Source organism: Diadema antillarum, unplaced genomic scaffold, assembly GCF_040938485.1.
Source record: "Diadema antillarum isolate AM-2024a unplaced genomic scaffold, OU_Dant_1.0 scf00000103, whole genome shotgun sequence".
Taxonomy (NCBI): domain Eukaryota; kingdom Metazoa; phylum Echinodermata; class Echinoidea; order Diadematoida; family Diadematidae; genus Diadema; species Diadema antillarum.
Window position 1 is genome coordinate 7,147,570 of NW_027270992.1, and position 25,635 is coordinate 7,173,204.

The window sequence follows — 25,635 nt, forward strand, 5'->3', positions numbered from 1 at the left end:
ATTCTATTAAAAAAAAAAAGGAGAGTTAAATAAAAAATAGAAATGAGAAACGCATTGTGAAATGTAAATTTAAGTTGTGTACAATACATTGTACAATCACAAGTCACTCTTCAAACAAGTGGCATTTAAAACTGTATTCCATCTTTCACCAAAATATCAACATGATTGATTGAATGCATCAGCAGACAACAAAAAGCTGCATGTATGTGCAAGTGTACCTTTACAATTAGCTGTAATTTTACCATTTGAAGTATTCTATAATCTACAATTGTATGTGTTGATGGTATTGTATTGTAATCTACAAAATTGATAAAGTCCTAAAATAGTTGCAGTAATTAAATAACTAATGGTGAAAAACAAAAAGAGAATTTGCTCCAGAGGTATTCTTGACCTTGCATATATCAGGAAACTGGTGATGTAAAGAAGTGCTAGAAATATTTGTTTGCTTTGTGGGCGCTGAAGTACGTCGTATTCATGAAAGGAAATCTGAATTTCATAATCATTAATGTTCCCTGCTGAGCTATGATGTATTATGGAAAACGTAGGATTGTGTAAGTGTGTGGGCGTGTGTCGTACATTGAGACCACCTGCATTCAGCAGACAGTTGTGTAAATAATGTTTCTTGTGATTTGGTTTTTTTTTTTAATAAAATCTCTAGCTCTTTAAACTTTGTGTATTCCTTTTTGCAACTCGGAAATTAGATTCCTTTCAGAGGAAGGTTGGATTTGTATTTAGATAGGTACAATGTATGCAAGTAATTCAGACCTTTGCACAGAACATTGATAAAACTAGAGAACTTCCTATGATGGACAGGAAAACATTTACGCTGTACATGATTTCCAATTATTATTTTTTTCAGACCACTACCCTCCCCCCCCCCCCAAAAAAAAATAACAACAGGTATTCTTAGCACAAAAGGGGAGCATTCTCAGTGACATGAGGTTAGCTTTTCATTTTTATTTTTAAACTCTGAGGTGTATGACCAGGGCTCTATATCATACATGATGTTGGGAGACAATATTCTTCAACAATGCTAAAATTTTGCGGTATTGCGAAAGGGATATACAGTATATGATCTTTAAAGGGAAGCAGTCCTGAGATTTTCACTGTACTGATAATTAAGAAGAGTAAAAAATATAACCTTTCACCAATTTATACGCGTGGACATCAAAAATTGTCTCCGTACGCGATTTTTAAAAAATAATTCCTGCAAGCGATCGTGTAAGAGCCTGCCAAAAGGTGCAACGTCATTGACGCCCTACTCTCAAGTTGACAGCCGTGCCTCAGAAAACCAATTTAAGTGTTCAAAATGACCATATCTGATTTTTTCATAAAATGTGACAATATGTGGTTTTATTATTTCAAACAAAATATTTCAAGCTTATTTATATATACAATTAATATAAAAATAAATAGTAAACATGTATTTATAAATAACTAGGGATGACGAGCAGAACACCGCTGGAAAGAGTTGTGCATCGATGACGTATGACTCTCCGCCAAGACTTGTTCATTTGCAGAGTCACACTTTTTTAACCGAAATGTACGAGCTTATTTGGTGATTTGAAAGTTTGTTTTTGATGAAAGTAGTTCATTGGAGGTACCAACAACAACATATTTTTTTACATTTCGTGAGGACTGCGTCCCTTTAAGAGTGCATCGCAGTATTTGTATCCATTAGAGGACAAGAGAAATCTAATGCCACAGTGCTTGATGATTCCTGCTATGCCTACACTTGTAGGTTATAGGCCTTCTAAATGTGTTATGATGAGGCAAGATGAGGCAAGTTTGTACTGATGTGCTGATGCTTAGTGTAACTTGGAGTAATTTCCTTTATAGCAGGTTGTATTGAAATACTTCTAGTTCTTTGCTAAAAACTATGCTCTGGCATTAAGAATGCCAGAGTACTACACTTGTATATGACACACAACGGGAATGTACATTTGTACATCGTATTGTAAATCTAAAAATCACCATCTTTCACAAAAATGTATGTTCTCTGCTGAATTCTGATGTACATTGTACTATGGAAAGGTAAGATGGTGCAGATGTGCTGATGCAACTATAAAAACAGAGAATCTCATTAGGCGGTCAGTCTCTTGCTATCATATTGATTGGTCATCTATCCAATCAATGCTGGCTTGCAATCAGGGAATGTGTTACAGTACAGGTCTAATGGGTGAGTTCTAAAACAATAAACTGGAAAGGACTATTTTCAAGCACACAAGAAGTGATTTTTTTTTTAATGTATAAAATCATCAAAGTACACAGAAGTACAGAAAGGTGATATTAAGCTTAAAGAGGAAAAAATGCAGAGAGGGGGACAAAATCTTTCCTCTTCTCTTATGGGTCAGGTCAGTTGTCAAATTTGTGTTTTGTTCAATGTTGGTGTACAACTTATACTTGCACAATACCGAGACTATGGGAATTTGCCAAGTCAAAGCATGCCCAAGAAAATACTTCTGATTATAAATATGAACATCAGACTACCGGTATTTGATAATCATTGTGAGTGGCCAAATTGAAGTCAAATGAGCAAATGAGCAAACTGGTGATGAAGTCTAACTGAAGAATTACATACAAACACAAAAAAAAAAATACAGTACGTACAGTGGTAGTTGTACATGTAATGTGAAAAAAAAAATGGTAATCACTGAAGACTACAAACAATGGTTAATTTGTTATTGATCTCACAACACAAGGGTTGGTCATTAGAACAGCACACATACTGTATTATGCTGGCTGAGTGACAAATTAGATAAATCACTGATTTTTCGCTGATGAGCCGGGATGGTAATGAGTCACGAGGTGACTTTGAAGTACATGAGTTCTATCATGTTGTTCATCATCAGACGAACAAAATGATAAGCTGATATTCAAAGTTGTTTTTATTCTTTTATAATCTAGCTGCACGCTTTGCAACGCTGCAGTCCTGGTTTGTTAAATTAACACAAAAAGGACAAAAGAGATCTTATGTTGTGCACCTCATTAATGTTCAGGCAAGAACTCCATTTGCGATAGACTAATGACCCTGGTGCTGATATTTTTCTTGAGGCAACTGATTAATTTTCAAGCATCAACATCACAGAGTTCACATTGTGTGACATTAGCTTACGGGAAAGTGTGATATAGTTGTAAGTTTCTGTGATGCCAACGAGAAAAATCCTATTAACATAAGTTGTGAATACAATTGTATGACACATGAAATTGTGTGCTTGCAGTAAAATTATTGTTTTCTGTGTACATACAATTCACTTTGCAATATTTTGCAAATGAGCTTAGATACATGTATGGATCCAAAGCTGCCATCCTCTGCAGATCATCAACAACAATAACAACAAATGTATACACACATAATATGCTGATGCACCACTAACACAAACACATACACACACATTTTGACAGCAAACTTTATATTTGGTTAAAAATGGAAAAACTGCATAAACTCAGCATGCTTACTCAAAGCTCTGAAATTATCTATTTTCACTTTAAACATTTTCTTTTTTGATAAAGAAAATAATACTTAATATCATAATAGTTGGGCAGCTTTGGAAATCTATTCTGAAGTATCAACCTTGAATGCATACAATTTCTGATGATCTCATGGCTGTGCATCCTTTGTATTAAAATGACTCTACAGCACATTTCAATTTGTATCTTACTAACCACTACTATCATAAGCTGAAGGTCTGTTGTTACTGTTAGCCATCAAATGACATCACCTGGTTGGGAGACTAGTTCTCATAAAATGACTCATGAGCAATGTAAGTCAGCAAGTGTACACACAGTATGACAGGTAATGAAGTGTTGAGTGTATGGTGAACTCGTAGAGCCGTCTGCTGACATGGCCATAACAAGCATGCCAAGACTCATAATGAGTCTCGTTTCTAATATCACTCCACGGTTACTTGATTTGATCATCAGAGGTAGAGGTATGTTATTATTAATACAATATATCATTACGCTACAGTAGTTCATCCCATAGAAAACACGAGATACCTTGTGCCGATCGGGAACAAGCAATGACCTCCATCTATGTTTCAATTTTGCAGCTACTTCTGTGCTGTACTGAACACAATGTTGTTCTTCAAATCAGTACTTTACATTGTAGATTTCGTACACATGTATGAGAATTGACTTTTTTTCAAGAATTATTGAACCATTCTTCATATAGACTGTACAGTTTACAGACATGATTTCCACGCTTTGGACGGAAAGAAGGGGTTTTACTTCAAAATCATATTTCTAAAAAATATCTTCTTTCCCTATCAATTTGTTTAGATTCTGTTTTGGCATGTAAATGTAATTTTGTCTTTTTCATGATTGTTCAACATGAGCAGGAGTTATGTGGGTTTCCTGAGAATCATAACCGGACCTTCCTCTCTTTACTGTGCAACAAGGAAACATTGGTTTTGTTTCAAACCTGTCTGCACGAGCTGGGGCGGATACGAACTTGTCCTTGACGACACGCAGAGTTCAAAATGACACAGCGCATCACATGGCCTCATTAGACTTGCGATGTTTTGATTGCAACGAGCTTTGCCTGGCTGATGCAGGAAATGCATGTGATCAAAATCAATCCTGGTGAACACTGATGATTCACACACTAGCAGGATAACCTTTCAAATTATTCCTCCCTTTGATAAATACATCAAGTCCTCATGACATTTTGCAACAGATATTATCATATTGTCATCAAAATGGCAACTCCTAATTTCACTGTACACATCTTTGTATACCAGGTACACTATTTTGAAGGAAAAAAATGTTAAATTTTCATGAAATTTACACAAACTCACAGATACAATATGTACAGATACAAACAATTTGAGACAAAAAATTAAACCCAAGTTGTAAATATGTTGCCAATTTAACGATCAGTTACATATTCACAACTGCAGAGGCATTATACCTGTCAACACTGCAACCGATATAAATTTGTCCGTTTTTTCCCCTGATTTTATGAATCACTAGCAATGAATGCTGCAAATTCCAAAGATACAGCACCAAATCACAGATATATCATTCCTCAGATTTGATAAGTTATTTATGACAACAACAACAAAACACTACAAGATGCTGATGTGTCATGCCCTCACGCAAAGGCATCCATAAATTGCAAGCACATCACACAAAATTCTTTTGTGCTGCTGACTCTCATAAACTTGACGCTTTTATCTGTGCAGCCCATGATGTCAATATACTGTACCCTACCATACACCAACAATATGTGGGACTGTCTCTGTTCCCGTTTACAGTGCGGGGCTGGGCCGCGCTTTTAATTCAAACCTTTCAATATTTTGTCGTAGTGGCGCTCTGCTCGTAAACAAACGCAATTTGGTATACTGTAAAAGTGGTTTCTTTCGCGTACAGAAACTTTCGCGGTTTCCATCGGTGCCAACTTTTTCCCGTGTGTTTAAATTCGCGGTCGGTAATGATAGCATTGTAACAACCCACGAGTTCAAAACATTTTCGCGTGATGTTAAATTCGCGGTTCAACCTGAAAGCGCGAAAAGCGCGAAAGAAACCACTTATACAGTAGTCTGGTTTTCAGACCCTTTGCCAACTGGATTCCGTGGCGACGAAGTCACAGTTCGGGCAAAGGCCTTTGCCGAAGGAAAAATCCTTTGCAGGACAAAACCACCTTAAATTATACTCGTTTTCGATGTTGAGGGGGTTAATATCCTGAATAACGAAATAGTACGGGCAGAGGGTTTGGAAGCCAGACTAAAATTGGGCACGCATTTGGCCCAGTTTGCGTTTACACTGAGAAAAGGCCGGGCTCAGCCGCGGCCAAGCCGCGGCCGAGACCACCTCCAGAGCGTGGCCAAATGCGTGGCCAAATGCGCGGCCAATTTTGGCCCCGCATTTGACCTTTTGCGCGTTTACACTAAAATGAAGGCAGGCTCGGCCCACACTGTAAACAGGGTCTCTGACCGCGGCTGTGTACATGTATACAATATGAATACACAATGCAACATGTTGTTACAGTTGCATTGATAACAAGCTGCAATGTAAATTGTAATACACACAAATTACCTACAAGTACAGCTGTATGGTATATCATGTACAGTAACAGGTAAAGACATCAAACATCATTTTCTCACTCTCCCATCCCTGTTTACTTCAATGTAATTATGTGTAATGGGGTATTTTATAGGAGTACAACAAATACAATATGTAATAGCCATTAAGTCTGATATGAAACTTTCAATATATACAGTAGACCTCAAAATATCTGAACTGCAAGAATGCTAGCTTTCTTAGTTTTTCATATTCATCAGTAAGCTCTGAAAAAAAAAGTCAGAGAATATACCATTTGTAAATGAATTATCAACAAAAATACATGTACATTGTATATATGTAAATGTACATATTTGTATACACATATCATGTGGAGTGGGTACACTGTATTGTGATCTCCTGAATTTAATATGCTGTCTATTGACATGCTTTGTGTATAAAATAGATAGTTAATTTCATATAGCATGATCTAACCCACAATTCCAGAAAAAAAAACAAGGATAAGGCTTTTAAAGCAACCACATGGTAATGTGTATAACTTCAAAACATGGTATTTATCACGTCAAACAGTTTATATTAAATGACTCTGAGGATTTCCATCCTACATATCCTCCAACTTCTGCAAAAAAACAAAAAAAAAAATCTACAGATTTGCACATTTTATAAATCGTAATATTGCGTATATTCGAAATTAAGTAAAATTCATTCAAAAGTTTATCTACTGTAGGCCTTCACAATGCATGGAATACGCAGTTGAAACTTACAAAGGTTTCATGCTGCGAATGTTCATGTTTATGTTACATACGTACACATATCTGCAATGTTTCAAGGATCCCCAAGCAAAATCATCTCTTTTTTTCCTTTTTTTTTTGGGGGGGGGGGGAGGGTTATTTAAGTCTCACTGATCTGCCCTCTTTATATACTTTGTGAAAATGTCTTATTAAAGGACAAGTCCACCTTCTACATGTGGATTGAGTAAATGTAGCAATCTTTAAAGGACAAGTTCACCTTCATAAACATAAGGATTGAGAGAATGCAACAATATTAGTAGAACACATCAGTGAAAGTTTGAGGAAAATTGGACAATCGATGCAAAAGTTATGAATTTTTTAAATTTTTGTGTTGGAACCGCTGGATGAGGAGACTACTACAGCTTGTGAGTCATATGCGTACAACAGTATAAAGAAAATGTAAAAGAAAATTCAACATATTTTAGTTTCACTTTTTTCGCATAATAAAAGAGCTCTTGACTTGCCTCTTCTAAAGGCAGGGGGAATAATATTACCCATAACATTTGTCGGTAACGAGTCAGGGGAATGTGTACTTTTTTCAAAAGATGGAATTTTGTGAAATTCTCTTTATATTTTCCTTATATTGTTGTATGCAAGTTATTCATACACTGCAGTAGTCTTCTCATCCAGCGGTTGCTGCACAAAAATGTAAAAAATTCATAACTTTTGAACGGATTGTCTGATTTTCCTCAAACTTTCAATGATGTGTTCTACTAATATTGCTACATTCTCTCAATCCTTATGTTTATAAAGGTGAACTTGTCCTTTAATAGTAGAACACATCAGTGAAAGTTTGGAGAAAATCAGACAATCTGTTCAAAAGTTATCAATTTTTAAAGTACAATTGTATCTGAGCAGTCACGGCTGAATTAGAAGACTACTACAGTGTATGATGTCACATGGCGATGCCTAGAACGATATACGGACAATATAGAGAGAATTTCACAACATTTTATTTTTTGAAAAAAAAAGTGCACATTTCCTCGACTTGTCACTGACGTATGCTAAGGGTAATATTATCCCCCCTGCCTTCTGAAAGAAGCAAGTCAAGCGTTCTTTTATTATGTGAGAAAAGTGAAAATATGCTGAATTTTCTTTAAATTTTCTTTATATTGTTCAACACGTGACATCACAAGCTGTAGTAGTCTTCTCATCCAGCAGTGACTGAGCGGAAAAAGATTGTCCGATTTTCCTCAAACTCTCATGTTCTACAACATTGTACTCTAAGTATTGCTGCATTCATTCAATCCACATGTCAATGAAGTTAGACTTGTCCTTTAAAAGTCTGAAAGTTAAATTCTAGTTATCAAAGTAAGTAGATATACAATGTTTGTGCCAGTGGCAAACTAGAATCTGACTTTAATAGTGATTAGTAGAACACTCCAAACAAACAAACAAACAAAACACATCACAACTACACTACAGTTAGGGTGTCTGGTAGATTTTTGCAACTGGAGAAATACAAGTCATTTCACACTAAAACATACATATCCATAATGTCCATAGTTAACATAATACATGTGCAAAATTTCTCACCATAATCATGAATAATGGTGAAGTTATGAGCAAATAAAAACAGGGTATTTTTCATCCTCACGCTGTCAAAACCTTGGCGAAAAAGTGGGTCGCGAGCGTAATCAAATTCACTGTCAAGCGCACTCCAGTGGGCGGTGCTATTCACTGCGTTTATCACATTCAAAGCGCGCGTGTTTCTAAGGCTAAGCGCGCATCCTTGTCAGCTAGCACACACCTACCCAGCCAACTGTGCGAGGTCCGCTTCGATCCCGCTGCACGCACTTGTACTTGCACTCGCACGCGATTTGTACACACGGGTTTACGAGACCGATGACCCATCATGCATACAAACGTATCACAAACGTAGGTCTAACAGCGCTGCGGAGCAAAAGCGCACACAGTAGTGGTGCATGTGCGATACTAGTACAGTGTACATGGAGACGCGCACATGTACTGGTACTCACATTACGTACCAGCGGTGCGCTATAGCAGCTGTGCGGAGGCTGAACATCGTACCTATGCATGCAAAACCGACTCGACTGTATGGAGCTTCGCGTAAGTGCGCGCCGTAACCACGAGTCATGGCGTGTAACTACGTGTCTAGACTTGTAGGCCCCGCCTCGCTTAGTTCGCTGATGCTGTTACTATGCTGACAAGGGTATCTTAATCGCTATTTCGCGGGTTTATCCTGGGGAATAAGCGAAAAACCAATGCTATTTTTGGATTCAGCACCATTGAATCCTCCTACACCGGTATGGCCAGTTTCACAGTCGGACGGAACAGCCTAGTTATAGCGATGTTTAGGCTTAAATCTGAATTTAGGTAGCAATACGTCTTGATATCTACACTCGGCGTAGGACGAGAAGAATGAGACCACCACAAGCTTTCATATGATACCAAATTTATGGAGATTTGTTCCCGGGATAAACCCGCGAAAATGCCTGAAAGGTGATTTTAAGCCAAAATTGTGGGTCCACTTTTGGACCGAACGCGCGCCCTACGTTTGCCCATTGCCCAACACGCACTGAACGCATCTGGTAGTCGTAAGTTTATTTGAAAATGCTAGCGCTTTTGCATTCAAAATGTGACTTTCGTGATATCATTTAGTATCGAAGATATAATATGATAGATTTCTCTTATTGTAAAAAATGTTTTGAAGTAGTTTTATGTTCTGTAGATGCATATAGACCTAGAAAATCTAGGTCAAAGATGACTTGTCAACTCGCGACTTTTGCGTGAATTTCGAAGGGGATGACAAAGCGCATCGCGCTACCGACGCCCTACTACAGTACACAGTTATGCAAGATGACCGAGTCAAAGTTGATTAATATCAGGACAGGAGTTGTGCGTTACACTTTTGTAAATCAACTAAATGTTAGCTCTCTTCACGCTTCTTTCATCTCTTCTGGGCTGTTTTACTAGCCTTAAGTGATTAGCAATCACACTCTGTAAAAACACAGGAATTCTGGCAATGACTGTCAGTCATCTGCACCCACTTGAATTGCACTGGCTTCCACAGAATGCAGCAGACAGTAGGGCCTACTACATACACTACAGTAACCCAAACACACAGCACAGTATTGTACAGACGCACTCACACACAAGCAAGCACGGTCAATCATATTACACGCAAATGAATTGGCAACTATTTCGAGCCCGAGGCAAGTCAAGATTTGACTGATTTTTTTCACTTGAACGAGAGGCTAATTTGTCTACGTGTAGGTTGTACATACGCACAGAATATTATTCCCCAAAATATGCCGACTGTCGCCGCGTCCTCATACCGTGGAATGAATAATATCTTATTTTCAAGATTTATATTTTGTCAAGTTGGGCGCGCCGCGCCGGTCACGCAAAATTGCCTGCACCATCATGGAAAGACGTCACGTACGGGGGGTGAGGACATGTTGCAGACAACCCACAGACAAGTCATTGATTCTCTCACAACAAATTCCCTCGTCGCACTCTCAATCGTACAAATAACTCACTAACCTAACATCTTATTGAGCTAAGACTCATCGTACATGCAGCTAAAAGCATAAAATTCCAGAATGACTTGTTTAACAAGCTACAAGTTGCACGTAGGCAGCTAAATCTTACCTTGTTTTGCATTGGTTATTTGATCGTCTAACACTGTGCTCTCCGCCATGACTGTGATGTCATTAGGATCAGGACGATGGAACGATAGCCTGGGCATCAGTCGTTTCCTGTCTTTCTAAAACTACCGAGCATTGTCGACAGCTTTTAAAAATCATATAAACGATAAACAAAAGAAACACAACTTGATTAACCACATAAGTAACGAACGCTGAATAAAAGTGACCGTGCATCACAAAACGAACTAAAAGTCGCACGCACTGATTTTGTGTGAGGACTGGAAATAGGTGTAAAGGGTCAATTTGGTCAGTCTTCACTTTTTTTATATTTTCTGAAAGAGCAAGCCTTTTTCTACATTATGCTAAAATTTGGTATCATAAAATGAACAGGAAAGTGTGTTTTTTAGCAGTATATCTCGCACACACTTTTCTTTAGAATAGCTTGATTAGGTGTGTCTTTAGAGTCCCCCTGTCATTTGTTAAAAACCCTTCACACACTCTTCACTTTCAACTCTAATAACTTTAGAAAGGATGATGCTACTGCTTTGAAAGTTGGCATTTATCAAGGACAGAATGTGTTAATAGAATTCCATGCTCAATTTCAGCTTAATCTGATAATCCCTTCATTATTGTTAGACCGGTGGTTTTCATCCCGTGTTTTTGTCCCATTCATTGCATAGGTAGCACGGCTTGAATAGACCCTGTGCTTCAGAGCCTCTTTTCTCAGTTTCACACTTTTCTGGAGTACGTGCTTTGTTTCCAATATTTAGATAGGTTAGGAGAGTCCATTCGATTTGAGTCATACCTCATTTTAAAGCTTAAAGTCTGCTCTGTCAGAATATGCTCTTAACTAAAAATCCATGTCTGACGTCTTTTTGTTTGTTTTGTGGTGCAGGGTCACAAAAAATAGAATAAAAATGAAACAGACACATTTAAGTTAACTGTGAACTTGAGAGAAAGAGAAAAAACGTGTTTGTTTGTTTTGGGGGTTTTTTAGCCAGCAGGACCTATGTGTTTTGTCCTAGGCAGCATTGTAAAAAGAAAAAAAAAATCGAATTATAAAGATTTATACACTGTACTTGATCTAATACCTCATAAACACATCTGATTGCCATGTTTTGTAAACATGATGGAATACTCACGGAGGAATGTATAAAGATTGAAGTCTGAGAAGACACGGGTGCCTCGCGCTTCTTGCCCTTTACATGGTCTATTAAAGAATTTTAGATGCTTTGATTTAATGCGTGTGTTGATATTTATTTTTCATTTCCTTGTGCGTGCTCAGTGTATCATTTGTATTTTGGCCGCTGTTCAATTTACCAATTAAGGCTGAAATATATTCCACCGGAACGCAATTTATACTACACACTCAAATAACGTGAACAATATTTACAGGCGCCGAGATCTCAAGAATATAACAAACAAAAGCAAAAACAAACAAAACAAACAAACAAACAAACAAAAGACCACTGAATCACTGATGTCCTTTGGCCTTTGTGGGCAACAGGACACCTTGATATAACGTTTATACACATCCATGTTTTGCCCGAGATCCCCCCATCCCCACGCCCCGCCCCTCCCCTCGAGTCCCCCACCCCTTTCATTTTTGCATTTTCTTTCTAAGCAATGGGGATGGTGGGCTAATACATGGGTTCACAAACTAGTACCCCTTTTATGCTAGAATGTTGTTCTCAAATGCCGTTGCTTCGCCCTCTTATAATTCAACAAGCAAAGATATATAAAATTAGTTAATAATGAGCAGTCAGCAAAGCTTACATGGGCGCACATAAGATGTATTCACCTCATCATTTTAGAAACATGCACGGGGGAAAACTCTGATAAATGCATGCATTGACTCAAAAGAGAAATCTTTTATTTCCTTTTCAAAAGTTGCTTGCATTTTGAAAAGATTGAAAGTTTCGTCTGTGGACCATTCCTCCCTATAATAAATCCACATTGTGCTTACAGAAATTTCGTTGTTTATTCCTTTTAAGAGTTGTTCCTTTTTTTTTGTCAAATGCATGGATGTATGAGTTGTTTTTTTGTTTTTTTTAAGGGACTGTTTGTTTTGTGTTGTTCAGACGAAATTCGTGATTAAAGGTGTGGATGATAATGGCGTCGCGACATAAGTGGTGCATGGTGGTGGTAAAAGCAACATCAATCGTGGAATCATTATAGCAGTAATGAAATTAACAGTCTCAATCATCATGTCATCATCATTTAAATACTATTTATTATCATCATTATCACCATCATCATCGCCACTCTATATAAACACTATGATTATCATGGCACCATCACCAGGGGCCGCGGGTCCAGGGGAGCTGGTGGCTGCAGCCCCCCCCCCCCCCCAAACACACAACACACACACACGCGCGCGCGCGCGCGCAAACACACACACACACACAAACACACACACTTTTATTTATTTTGTTTTTGAGGGGGGTCCAGGAAAAAAACAACCCCCCCCCCCCAGAAAAAAAAAAAAACCGAGCTAGGGTATACCAATGACTCGAAATCCCAATCCCCCCCCCCCCCTTGATATCGCGGCCCCTGCAATATCATTATTGCCTGCCTTTTGTGGCGTTTGATACTCTGAGACTTTGACACCACCCAAAGTCAAGTGAGAAATTCTGTGAATGCAACATACCCGAGTAGACGTGGTACAAAGGAAAATTTATGTAAAAACTGCTTATTCTAATAATTATTATTTTCGTTACCATGTGTATTGTTTTTTTTATAAAAGATGAAATCATTTTTTCGTGAAATAGAGAGGATATAATAACACAACTATGACGAGATGACATTTGAGATTAACAAAATATTCTTCTGATTGAAATTAGCTTGAAACTCATGTGAAGTAAGAGAGAGATACTGCATGAAGAAATGTCAGAGAAAATAATCTTCGTAAGGGCTTTGCCGAAAGGACCTGGCGCAGAAAGGATGAGTAGCCTATAATCATAGCCCATTTTTTTCCCCGATGTTTCGGATGGTCCGCTCAGTCCATCTTCAAGAGAATGGAAATTATACTGACTGTTAGGGTGGTATCGAAAATATTCTGATCATCGATAAGGGGATAGTAGTCTGATCTTCCGGAGTTCCTCTTCTGTTCAGCTCAAACTTCCAATTGATTCGGTATATATATATACCAAGCAGACGGGGTCACGAACAAGTCAGCGGCTCTGATGTTACAGATGCCTCTAAAATGCCTAACAACCGTTTGAAGCAGGAAGATAGAGAGGAAGCTAAAGGGATGCAGACACGTCGGGTGCGTCAAAAATGGGTTTCGATGCATTTTTTTCATCCTGTTGCGGAACAGAGGCAATAATGCCACTGAACTTCGCGATCTAGGAAATTGAACTGCCAGGTTTTCGGAGGTTTCATTATTTCCAAGAGTTGGGAAGAGGTCGTGAACGAGTGTATAGGGCAGGAAAAACAAACAAAGTAACTATACTATAGTTACATGATTTTTTTTTTTTTTTTTTTTTGCAAGCGCGATGCAGAGTGATTATCAAAAGGCCCTGAGAGTAGAAAATGAATTCTTCCCTACATGCGTAGTCATCCACTGACAGTTTGTCCTGGAACATGATCATAATAGTCAAAGGATTTGCTCCAAAGAACACCGTGCCCGTATGAACGAGTCATTGTACAACAAAATAATGTACACAAACAAACACGTGGTTATTCAGGTTCAACACCGCTGTGGCTATTTTCGTCACAATAACACTATATACAACAATATTGCCAGCGTGTCTCCTACTCGACTCTTCGTGATGACATATGTATGAGATGAGAGCTGCTGTTTCAGTATACGCAGCCAGGCGTATCTCGAGGAGTCAGTGCGGCTTGAACATAATACCCAATAAAATCCTCGAAAGCATCAGCGTTTTATTGTTGACATTCATGCACCTCCTTGTTGGTTGGCTTGAAATACATCTGGGGGGCATTTCATCAACGAGTTCGTCGGAGTTTTCACCGACAAATTTGCTATCAGCCAATCAGACGCAAGGATTTACACTGACAACTGTTCAAAGCTAATGAAATCCTTGCGTCTGATTGGCTGATAGCAAATTTGTCGGTGAAAACTCCGACGAACTCGTTGATGAAACGCCCCCCTGTACTACAAGTATACGTCTTCTCACCGTTTTCGAACATGCTGCTATCCACTTGTTCGGTTCAATGACATGTATACTGCTCGTTGTGTCTATTAACCGGTTATGTGTATTCAGATTTTATGCATGCTTTGTTCACAAAAGTTACCCTTAACAACCACAAAGCTTGCCCGACCTACATACTATATACAACAAAGTCGAATGCCTGCCTATGGAACTTAATGGAAGGGAGCATGTGAATGAACTGCTTCGTTACCAGACTGTTGGAAAAGAAAATTACAGAAGCGGTCTATAATAATGAGAGTGTTTCATGAAACGCTCAATTTTATTGCACAAAATCATGCTCTGCCGTGTACACAAATATATTTTATAGCGGCAGCTTCTGTTCATTGATGACCTTCATTGGGTGACCAAAACTGCACAATATGTCTTTTTTATTATACTTCAACTCAGCATTATTGCGTGTCAAATGATATTTCACATCTCTCGATCGTTGAAAAAACATGCATCAGTTTGTTTAGAATGTTTACCTGCAGATCCATCGGCGAGAGAAGAAGTTATTTCTACAGGTTATTTCATGGTAACAAGACGCATTGGGTACACGTCACGAGACCGACACCCACGAGTCATACAGCCCAATCATGAGTCATACAGCTCACAAGTCATACGGCCCATGAGTTATTATACAGCTCACGAGTCATACAGCCCATCAGTTCGACACTAAGCCAACAAGGCCCACGAGACCGACACATTACGCGCCGTGTTGTATCTGTCGAACTCATGGGCTGTTTTCACTTAGTGTCGGTCTCATGGGCTTTATTTGCTGTATATGACTCGTGAGCTGTATGACTCATGGACCTGTTTTCAATGTCGAACTCATGGGCTGTATGACTCGTGGGTGTCGGTCTACTGGGATGACCCCGACGCATAGGGATGCTTAACTTATCAGAAAACCCATATTCTCATACAATTCTATTTTCATCGTTTGTCTTTTATATATCTTTCATCTTTTATACCATTCTTTATTTCCAATTAGCATATCAAGTAGAATGTGCCAAATGCCCAACCACGTCATCTGAAGACTGATTAAAGATTATAGTAATTATATTATGCAGGTATTGTAAGATAAGATTCTTCTTTCCCATAAGAACTATAATCAACAAGGTAATTCCTCTTAATCTGAAAGATACAATTCACATTTTGTGTAAAATTAACGATGTATTATCTCCTACAGTACGGTGGGAGTTCCTTTGCTCCCCCGGGTTGCTATCCCCCCCCCCCCCCCCCCCACACACACACACACGTTTTCTGAAACTTGGTACACGCATCACCACTGTTGGCAACGTTATGGCAATTACAATGCACAGTACGATCACTGTGCATATTTGTTATTGTCAATTAATTAATGGAGGCATACTTTAAAGGATTCCAGTACCATTTACAATGTAGAAAACAAGATATAAAAATCGGACTTTCGAAAATAATAAGAATGTGAACTGCTGTAAAAGCGTTTCGTGAACACAAGAGGGCGACAATCAAATTTGCGTTTGCGCAACAATCAAGCGTCGTCGGATTTAGGTCGTGCGTACACACTACCTCAATACCTGTAGTATAGCCTAACTTGTAGTTCGGGGTAGAGATCGGTGGTTGTACTTGATCAGTCCACCACTTCACTAATCGTTGATCGGTGATGACCACACTTTTGATATGCATGGGCAACCATTTATCTGCTTCGAGTACTGATTGGCACAGAAAGCTCCATGCGTACGCGTAGGGGCCTACACACTGTCCAAAGTCTCTATACGGTTTTGTCTAAGGGTTGATTTATTTTTTATATAATGTTCTCAAGACTAATGGGGATGCGTATTTACTTTATTCATATGCGTAGAAATAAATTTGTTCTGTAAGTTAATTTCCTCAAGTTCTTTTTGGACGATGCAGAGTGCCCTGAAGCATTGACACAGGTTCACAGCTGGCATTTTAACGCGCCGGATAGGAACAGGGCCGGCGGAACCGGGGGTGGGGTGGGGGGGGGGGGGGGGGGGGGAGGGGGCGAGCTACCCCCCCCCCCCACACACACATACACACTTTTTTGCACCCATACATGTGAATACATAAGGTGTCACCACTTTGCCTCCCCCCCCCCCCCCCCCCCCCCCCCAGTCGGAAGTGGAAGCGCCACTAGAAAAAAAAAAATGGAACCATTGAGCGCGGTATTGCGTCAGCTGAAGATACCCGAAAGTAACACCAGAAGTTGCGCTGAATGCCTTTTTTTTTTCTTGTTAGCTCATGAAACCCGGAAGTGGGCTCCCACTTTTGAAAACGTTTATGGCGCCGGCAATGAGGAATATACTATACACTAATAACCACTCGCAATAGTCTTGTGTCGAAGCCTATTTCTTGCTGTCTGCTGGTTACATCTTCATCTCCCGTTTTCGTATTCAAACTTACCACTGTGTCACTTTCTTGTCATTACGCTTACGATGCTGCATTAAAGGAACCAAAATTCCTTAATTGGATTTACACGTATACGACAACAATCATCCTGTTCCATTTCTGAAATTTGGTTAACGTGTTTTCTGAAACTTATAGGCTTAACAAATGCAAAACATAGGAAAAATGACCAGAAAGATGATTATAGAAATCATATTGATGGATTTTTCCATAAGAAGATTTCTCATGTACCACACAGCTTTCTGACCAGTTTTACTTTGTTAAAACATTTATTAGATATTTGATATCCGCATCACTTCAATGATCCACCCCTCAAGCTATCCTTCGGGCTTACGTCATCTGTATTCACAAACTTTCTTCATTTAATGCCCATTCCAAAATCGGAGTGGTGTATACGTTCAATCATTGTTGAGCGTTCTAGTCCTATCCTTATATTCTAGTCATTGATCAGCGACTTTTCGACAGCATTGTAGCCGTTTCATACTGTTTCAATGGCAGACCCAGGGAGGGGGGGGGGGTGGGAGGCGCGCACCCGTACCCCTTATGTTTGTTTTTTTTTTTTGAGGGGGATAAAAGAAATAAAAAGGAAAAAAATGAAAAGGCAAGAGCTTTTTTTTTTGGGGGGGGGGGTGTCATCTGATTAAACCCGGAAGTGCCAGCACCAGAAATATTTTGTGCCCCCCCCCCCCCCCCTTTACGGAAATTATCCTGGATCCATCACTGTACATGTACTTTTAGTTGCACTTACGTTTCCATTGTCCAAACACACACACACACACACACACAAACACAATATGTCAATATTCCGATTATTGTCCGTGGTGCTTGAGAAATGTAAGAATAATTTATCGAAAGTCATCTCCAGCATAAGACGCATAAATGACAAATATAAATATGATATTTTTTATGCTTGACATCATCAGAAGTAGCAGAACACGCAAGGCATTTATAATATGATGCTACACTCATTCAGCGATGATTTCCATATATTTCGGATTTATGTCGAAATGCTTGATCACACTTCTTCATGACGTCATAAGAATGCAGACACTCGCAACACTATTACAAGAGTCATGAATTTAAGAAAGTCAATATGACATATCTAAGATTTTATTATCTTTCATCCGTCATTTCATTTCATTTCATTTCAAGGCATAATTTACCAATTGCAGATAAAACAAAAACCCAGTATTAGTGCTCTAAAATATAGTTCCAAAATGTGAGTTAGAGATGGAAACAACCGCTTTAAAAATTTAAATCTGTATAATCGATGTTAAGTATTATTAAATACACAAAATGTGATCAATAGTTATAATAAAATGTTTCCAGACTATTAAAACCGTCTACAGTTATAATGGTTTATTGAGTAAAAATAGTGATATCTCCCTATATCTTAGGCTTTATTGCAAGCATAATTTTTATATGGTAGGACGTTTTGTGATACAACACACCTACACATAATGTGAAATCTTGAAAAAAGAATTAAATCACTGCTCCCAAAGGTAATCAGGCCCTTTATGTTTCCACGCAAATTATACAGCGTTGTATTTGTAACATACACCAGGGAAGTGATCTCCCTGCATACACCCCACATTGAGATCAATGAAAAGTATTACGTATTTTGTAAATTCAGTATTTGTATAGATTATGATAATATTGCATGGCACTCTTTGTCAAAATGAAAAATAAATGAAATGAAAAAATGAAAATGTTTACTAAGTATTTTGTTCAGACCATATCATAAGGGAGCATCCCAAACCCTCGTTGTATTAAACTTTGAGTCATCAGTAGTGAGCTGCCTCCATGTATATGCAGAGTAAGTTGTTGTGACCTCTCAGCAGTTTCATGATTGGCTGAGTGCTATGGAAAGTTGCCATTCAGCAAAAGATGCTATCCGAATATCTTTTGAGATCTATTGAAATACCAATTAAAGAAGTTGCGGATGATGAGTGTGCGAGTGAGTAAGTTTTTTTTTACATGACACAGCAGGGAGGTGCAAAGAGAAATCTCCCCTCCCCCCCCCCTTCCCCCCCCCCCCCTCTCCCAGATTCGTATCATCGCATCGCAGGTAAATATATTTTCAATTGTTAGCTGAGCTAACCTATTAGCATAAGAATGTTGACAGGTGCCGGGTTCGAAGCTTTCGCAGGCGGAGAGAGCTGTGGAGCTCACTGACCTAGTTCGACACGCAGCAGAACGGACGTCTTATTCCTTCTCGCTTCTATTATTATCGCGCACTAGCGGCAATGTGACCCTGCTCTCCGAAATCAAAATGTCGGATCAGGAATTCAGCAGAGAGCAAGACCACACCCTGGGTTCTGAAGTCCCCACAGTTCTCAACCCGCAACACTGACCCCGTCATTTGTGAGCAACGCCATTAAAGAGGCTTCGGTTCCTTCAAGGAGTAAATTGACTCTTCTATCGCCCAAGTGAAAGAGGAAAGCGAGAAAAAGCTCTCTGCCGCTTCCACGGAACTTCAACAACCAAAAAAGGGCGTCGGAATTGTCATTTCGTTTCAAGGGCAACAGAGTTCAATTCGAATTCAACTCTAGTTGCAGGAAAAGCTAGGGAAGGGCGTGGCCTTACTGGAGGAAGGCAAGCACGTTGCTGCCCTTTCCAAGTTGAAAGAGGGCATAGCCGACATCAGGAAAAGAAAGAAGTTAAGCAGGCTTGCTGACAAATCTGATGCAGGTTAGTGTTTTAAAAGAATTATAAACATTCTTTGTGAGAGGTTCTTATCGTTGGTGTGATAATGAGGAAAGCGAGGGCGCGGAGCGCCTGGGCTAGAATGTATGTATTTTTAGAAGTGAAATTGAGTGATGGTTGCACACTGTGAAAAATTGAAAAATTGTATGATTATGTATGGAAATACAGAAGGGAAAAAATTGGGGGGGGGGGGGGGGGGGGGCAAATGCCCCCCCCCCCCCCTGCTGGGTACGCCGTAAGGCCATGGCGATAAGGGCTGAACACTCGTTATGGAAATTCCATGATATATTATATAGACCTATATATACAACCTGCAAATTGTATCGTGACAGAAATATGCATTACATTGAGCAGGCTGCTGCTATTATGTAAATAAGTTTCAGTCTGTCAGCTTCGGTGAATTCTCGAATATGTGATTCTCTACAAATTATTTAATTGTTATGCAAGTAGCACTATCTCAATTTATAGGGTGGTCAGCAGTTGACGAATATCTGAGCGATAACCTTGCAAGCGATTCTGAGGATGAAAAACGTATCAGGCAGGCACAGACAAGGGCGGCGAGAAAACGCAAATCGTCTCGGAACATCCCAGCCGCCAAGGGCAAACCTCCGAAGAGTGATGGATATAGGACTGCAAGCCCTTCTTCTGGTCACTTTTTTCGCGGCTTTAGCGGAAAAAGTAGATACGCTTATGGGGGTACCGGTAACTCCCCCACCCTTGGTTGGCGAGGGGCCAGCAGTGGGCCAAAGTCGACAGATTTCTGCTTCGCGTGCGGAAAGCAAGGGCACTGGAGAAGGGGGTGTCCAGGGGCCGGTAACCAAGGTCCCCCGATCAGGGATAACATCGCGCAGCAACGCTAATGGTCCTGCTTCTATGGAACAAAATGAGCAAGGTAGATTAGTTTGATCGTTTAATCCGTTGACTACGATGCACGAGTTATCTCGTGATAGCCGTTCTCCACTCAGATACTAAGCATGAGTTATCTCGTGGAAAAAAGGAGCCCTTGAATGCACACTTTAAAACCTAGAAATTCACATATAGTGGAATGTTAATCTGACTGAAAATAACATTCAATAATTAATGAATCAAGGGAACTGACATAGACTTCCTTGGGGTAACACCTTAGATATTAGAAGTGAAAATGGGGTGGAAAATCAAACAGCCGAGTCCGCCCTGTTAATGCGGCTGTATCGAGCGAGACTCGCGTATTCAACTAGACCGTAAGCAACGGGATAACTGTGTTCTCAATATGATTGCGATGAAGAACAATGAGATGATAGTGTATGAGAGAGGTCAGAGGAATAATTAAGAATGTTGTCATCAATGATGAATGGATAATGTAGTCTACTTCTTGTTGGAAGCGGGCATAACCAATTCGTGAGCTAGTACTTCTGATCTGAGTTCTCTTGGGATTTTACCACGTACAGGCGTTCGGTATGACACGCTGCATGGCGATGGCGCCAAGTTAATCCAGTCTTCCCTGAAAGATGAGTTGGAAACAGCTTCCGGTACTTCTCGAGATATTTCGGAGACAGACTTTAACTGCCCTAGCGGAGCTAGCAGTATCGCTTTTGCTGAAAGTGAACGGTTCGAAGAAGAATTTTACTTAAACAATTACTTTGAATATGAGCAAGGTAGCTCAGAACCGATAGTCAAAGGAAGACTAAAGGCGTCAATACAATTTTGGAAAGACATTGGTGCATCTCAAATTGTGTTAGATACCATTGAACACGGTTATATGTTACCGTTATTGCAGACTCCTCCCCGACTAGAATCAAGAAACAATAAGTCTGCCTTGTCTCACCCTGAATTTGTCAATGAAGCTGTTCTTGATCTATTCAAGAAAAAACTAATTGTTGAGTCTTTTGTTGCACCTCATGTTGTTAACCCCCTTTCAGTGTCAATTCAAAGCTCTGGTAAAAAGAGACTGATTCTTGATTTACGTTTAGTTAATAAATATTTGTGGAAGGACAAAGTTAAAATTGAGGATTGGAATATAGCACTTACTTACTTTAAAAAGGGAGATTTTATGTTTTCATTTGACCTTAAGTCAGGTTTTCATCATTTTGATATTTTCAGGACCATACTCGCTTTTTAGGATTTAGTTGGGATTTTGGTAATGGTCCTAGATATTATACTTTTCAAGTATTGCCGTTTGGCTTGTCCACAGCTCCGTACGTCTTTACAAAATGCCTCAAACCGATTGTTAACCATTGGCGAAGTAAAGGGATATTCATTGTTTTGTATTTAGATGATGGTTGGGGTTGTGCTGCTTCGTTTGATACATGCGAAGCCGTGGCCAAGGCAGTGAAAGATGACATATCAAAAGCAGGTTTGGTACCTAATGTCGAGAAATCGCAGTGGATCCCAGTCCAATGTTTGGATTGGCTTGGCTTAACATGGGATAGCAGTATTGGTTGTCTAAAGATTACCAAGAGGAGGATGAAGGACCTGGAGTCATGTTTGGACACTTTTCAGACACGTTTGCCAAAAGTTCAGCAAGAAAAATAGCGGCTATCGCTGGAAAGATCAATTCTCTTTACCCAGTAGTGGGTGCTTTAACTCAGTTAAAAACTAGATTTATGCATTATGAAATCATTCGCAGAGATCATTGGGATAAAGAGTACAATATAGACAGTGACAACAACCTGATTGCCGAGTTATTTTTCTGGAAGGAAAATCTTGTCATCCTTAATGAACGCATGTTGTTTGAGTATTCTATTCCACAGACCATTGTATACTCTGATGCCAGTAAGTCAGGCTGTGGAGCCTGGATTGGTGAGTGTGCTGGCATGAAAATGGCAAGAAACTGGACTAAAGTAGAAATGTCGAAAAGCTCCACTTGGAGAGAACTTATGGCGCTAAGTTTGGCGTTGAATCATTTGCACCCTACTTGCGAAGTAAGGTTGCGAAAATAATTACAGACAATAGAGGTGTAGTCTCTATCGTGGAGAAGGGTAGCATGATTACAGAATATTGCACGAGCTTAGCTTGGACATTTTTAATTTTAGCAGAAAAAGTAGGATCACTTTACAGGTTCACTGGGTTCCCAGAGAGGAGAACCGTTGTGCAGGTGCACTTAGTCGGATTATTGATTTCGATGACTGGGGAGTTTCTGTTGAATTCTTTAAAATTTTGGATGAGTTGTGGGGGCCCCATTATACTGTTGACAGGTTCGCAGATGATTCTAATTTCAAATTACCAAAGTTTAATTCTAAATATTGGTGTCCTAATACGGATGCAGTAGACGCGTTTTCTTGCGATTGGGCGGGCGAGAATAATTGGCTGGTGCCCCCTATCGATAGTATTGGGCAAGTTTTGAATCACGTTAGAGTGTGTTCCGCTATGGGAACTCTAGTTGGGCCATATTGGCCTTCTGCCCCATTTTGGCCCCTTTTGTTTTCGGAGAATAGAGAATCTCGTTTATTAATATCGCGTGTAGTAAAGATTGATAATCCTGAAGGAGTCTTCGTTCAAGGCAGAAATAGGAATTCTATATTTGGGACAAAGAAATTCCAAAGTCCAGTGTTATGTCTACGATTGAATGGGGTGGCGAGCGGCAAATGAAAATTCTGCATAATTTCATAACGTATCAGTCGTAGGACTATATTATGGCATCAGCCGCCTGGCTATGGAATCAGCCGCATGGCTATGGAATCAGCCGCATGGCTGTGGAATCTGCCGCAGGGCTGAATGAAAGCTATGTAGCTTTCTTTCCGCGGTTTGATGAATTTTTATGCTGCGCCTGGCAGCGGCGAATGAAATTAATCTAAAATTTTAGCCTTTGGGGTCTATACACCATGTTGTTTAGGTGTCGAATGTATAGCATGTCTTGTAATGACCACACAGGATAGGCAGAGACTCCAACTCTCCCGTTTTCGACGGGAGATCTCCCGCCGAAAGCCTATTTTTGCACAATCTCCCGTTCTCCCGTTTGAGATTTGATTTCTCCCGCCCTGGCTCTGTGTCTCCCGGTGGAAAGGATTTCTAACTTATTTCTATCGTATGTTAAAAAAATAAACCTTAGATAGCAACAGAGAACATCTAGAATCCTAGGAACTCCGCGCTCCGCACACATCAACTTGGAGTCTCCCGTTTGCTAGGGTTTCCGGCGGGAGAATCTCCAGATCAGAAGGTGCTTGGGGTTGGAGTCTCTGGATAGGTGTAAGTTGTGCTATTCCTCTTTTTATGTTCCCCCCAGATTTTCGCCACAGGACGAATATGGTAAAACATTGACCAAGATTTTGGCAGCTTCAAGAGCTGATAACACGGTTTATAAATACAAGAGAGCTTGGTTAGCCTGGGAAGAATGGTGTACGCAATTTAAGGTAAATTCAGCTCTGGCTGAACCAGAAGACATTAGTCGATACCTCTTTCATTTATACCAAAGTGGTGCTCCTTACTCCAGGATGGAGTCGGCCTTTTACGCTATAAAATGGCATTATGACTGTAATCCCAAGGCACACATTAACCCGTGTGATCGGAAGTTTCTACACATTGTACTTCAAGGATTGAAGAAGCTGCTGTATAAACCAATTGTAAAAAAAAGAAAAAAAAAAGAAAAAAAAAGGAACCTACTACACCAGAAATTTTGAAGGCAGTTGTAGAGAAATACAGTTCTTCCACTAGTTTAGTGGATATTCGTTTATGTGCCATGATACTGATTGCATATGCTGGATTTCTACGATATGACGAACTGATAAATATTCGTAGGTGCGATCTTGATATTATGTAGGTTTCCCATGTGAACATTTTCATTATGAAAAGTAAAACTGATAATTATAGACAAGGAGCATGGGTCCTCATAGGTGCTACTAATACACCAACCTGTCCGGTTTCGGCTTTGCGGAAGTATTTGTTAGCTGCGGAGTAGATGATCCAGCTGATGAGAAATTTCTTTTCAGACCCGTCAATTATTGTAACTCCAAAGAATCCTACAAATTAAGGGATGGACAATTGTCATACACGAGGTGTTTGGATCTGTTACGGGATGCCCTGTCAGCAGTGGGTTTAGAACCGAAAAAGTTCGGCATGCACAGCCTTCGAAGCGGCGGTGCTACAGCGGCCGCAAATTTGGAGTCCCAGATAGACTGTTTAAGAAGCATGGTAGATGGCGTTCAGAAACTGCCAAGGATGGATACATTAAGGATGGTATGAATGATCGTCTCTCGGTATCTTTGAATTTGGGCCTCTAAAACATTGCGTATGGTTATAACGTTGATTGTATGTGACAACGTTAGTAAGCAAATAAACTGCCTTGTTTATTCTGCACTATTATGAAGCATGTGAGATATTACTGACACATTGTTTATGGAATGAAACTTGGATTAAAATCTCCTAAATGAAATTGTAGGCGTTTTGTTTCCTTGTTACCCGTTCTTTAATTGACTGAGAGGGGAGGGCATAGGAATAGCCCTGTCTTGCCGTCGAAGCTTGGTGCTCCCCTTGGATTCAGGTATTATGTATATATAATGTTCTCTTGCAGGTTATGCGTTAGGGAAGGGAGGCGGGATTGAAAATAATTTATTCACGTTTGAGTAGCGAATTAGGGAATAAATATATTTTCAATTGTTAGCTGAGCTAACCTATTAGCATAAGAATGTTGACAGGTGCCGGGTTCGAAGCTTTCGCAGGCGGAGAGAGCTGTGGAGCTCACTGACCTAGTTCGACACGCAGCAGAACGGACGTCTTATTCAGAGACGGAATTGTGACGTCCATCACTGGTATTGTCGGGACGGCCTGCAAGCTCAAGATAGAGGACCATATGACCAGGACGAAACAGCTGTCGGGATAAGAGCATCGGGAGGCGGTATTGGTTCCGGCATGTCAAGAAGCAGTTCGTGAGGGTGGTTTCCAGGCGCGTACGTAAGTCATCAGTTCTCTCCGTCCGTTCTGTCTTGCCGTCGAAGCTTGGTGCTCCCCTTGGATTCAGGTATT

The 25,635-nt window shown here is 39.8% G+C and overlaps 1 protein-coding gene and 1 pseudogene across 1 annotated transcript in view; one reads left to right on the top strand and one right to left on the bottom strand.

Annotated features, from left to right (window-relative positions):
* Nucleotides 1-10,486, bottom strand: part of LOC139719051 (uncharacterized) — a 93,485-nt gene extending 82,999 nt beyond the window's left edge. Inside the window, exon 1 of the mRNA XM_071630493.1 lies at nucleotides 10,431-10,486. Coding sequence (XP_071486594.1) covers nucleotides 10,431-10,479 — 49 coding nt within the window. The 5' untranslated portion in view covers nucleotides 10,480-10,486. The remainder of the gene's footprint in view (nucleotides 1-10,430) is intronic.
* Nucleotides 10,487-20,388: 9,902 nt separating this feature from the next.
* LOC139719052 (integrase/recombinase xerD homolog) lies at nucleotides 20,389-24,893 on the top strand (annotated as a pseudogene).
* Nucleotides 24,894-25,635: the final 742 nt, after the last annotated feature.